Genomic DNA, 1,262 nt, shown 5'->3' on the forward strand with positions numbered 1-1,262 from the left:
TGACGCTGACCATGAACAGCCTCAGGGACGAGGATTCCGCCACCTATTTCTGTGCCAAGGGTTCTGATGGTTATGGTGGTCATGATGACGTTCGTCCTGTTGGCCCCGTGCCCATCTCTGCGTCCCCAGTGTCCCCAGACCCCAGACCTTTCTCCCGTCCCCTCAATCCTTGTCCCAATTTTTGACCCTTTCCCTCCGCCTCCGACTGCTCTGGCCCCAAACCTCCACCTCCGGCCTCCAACCTCAACTCCCGGCCCCATATGGGTCCCATTTTCTCTCCTGCTCTCGACCTCACCCCTCAAATCTCAACCATTTCCCCCAAACTCCCCCAGCCATTCCCCAACTTTCAACTTTCGCAGAATTTTCACCCCTTGACCCAAACCTCGAGGGTTCGTCCCCCAGACTCGTCCGTTCTCTGCAGATCTGAACCCAGAGCCTCCAGGGGTGGGCGGGACCGGCCCAGGCCCCGTCCTCGTTCCGGGATCCCCCGGCCAGCGGGAGAGGTCCCGGCTCGGGGAGGCCCCAGCAGAGGGAGTTGGATGGTCCAGGAGAGCTCCAGGGCTCTCGTTTTGGGGCCATTCCTGGGGCCCGAAAGATGGGATCGAGTCATAAAGGGAAAGGACCCCAATTTGAGGGAAGAGATCAGATCTGGGGGAAAATGTTTGAGATTTGGGTCAAGGCAACGGTGGCGGAGTTTGGGGGGAAAACTGGCCGAGATTTGAGGGCAAAGGTGGAGATTTTGGGGAAGGATCCGGGGATTCTGGGAAATTTGGGAACACAGAGATGGGGGCTTGGGACCACGATAAGCATCAGCATAACCACTATCAAAACGTTTGGCACAGAAATAGGTGGCGGAATCCTCGTCCCTGAGGCTGTTCATGGTCAGCGTCACCGAGCTCCGCCCATTGTCCCTGGACATCCTGAACCGGCCCTGCACCGACGGCGCGTAGAAGGTGTAACCACCACTGCTGGTGATCTGTGCGACGAATTCCAGCCCCTGCCCGGGTTTCTGGCGGTACCAGCCCATCCCGAATTTGCTGAAGTCGAAGCCGGATGCGCGGCAGAGGAGGCGCAGGGACCCCCCGGGGGGCTGGAGGTCCCCCCCGGACTCCAGCAGGGTCACGGCCGCCCGCAGCCCTGCGGGAAAAAGGGGAGATGGGGATGGGCAAAGCTCAACCACCGACCCAAATCCCGACTCTTGGCCCCACATCTCCATTGGGGACCCCAAATCCTGACTCTTGGCCCCAAATTGGCACCCTTGC

At 60.1% G+C, this 1,262-nt stretch overlaps 1 gene segment (V, D, J or C); it reads right to left on the reverse strand.

Annotated features, from left to right (window-relative positions):
• Window positions 1–777: 777 nt before the first annotated feature.
• Window positions 778–1,247, reverse strand: LOC103614075 (the record flags this gene model as incomplete). The annotated part of the segment is given in 1 exon segment: window positions 778–1,247. A coding segment is annotated over 1 exon segment (439 nt), but the record flags the coding sequence as incomplete, so codon positions are not given.
• Window positions 1,248–1,262: the final 15 nt, after the last annotated feature.

Source organism: Corvus brachyrhynchos, unplaced genomic scaffold, assembly GCF_000691975.1.
Source record: "Corvus brachyrhynchos isolate BGI_N302 unplaced genomic scaffold, ASM69197v1 scaffold974, whole genome shotgun sequence".
Classification (NCBI taxonomy): Eukaryota; Metazoa; Chordata; class Aves; order Passeriformes; family Corvidae; genus Corvus; species Corvus brachyrhynchos.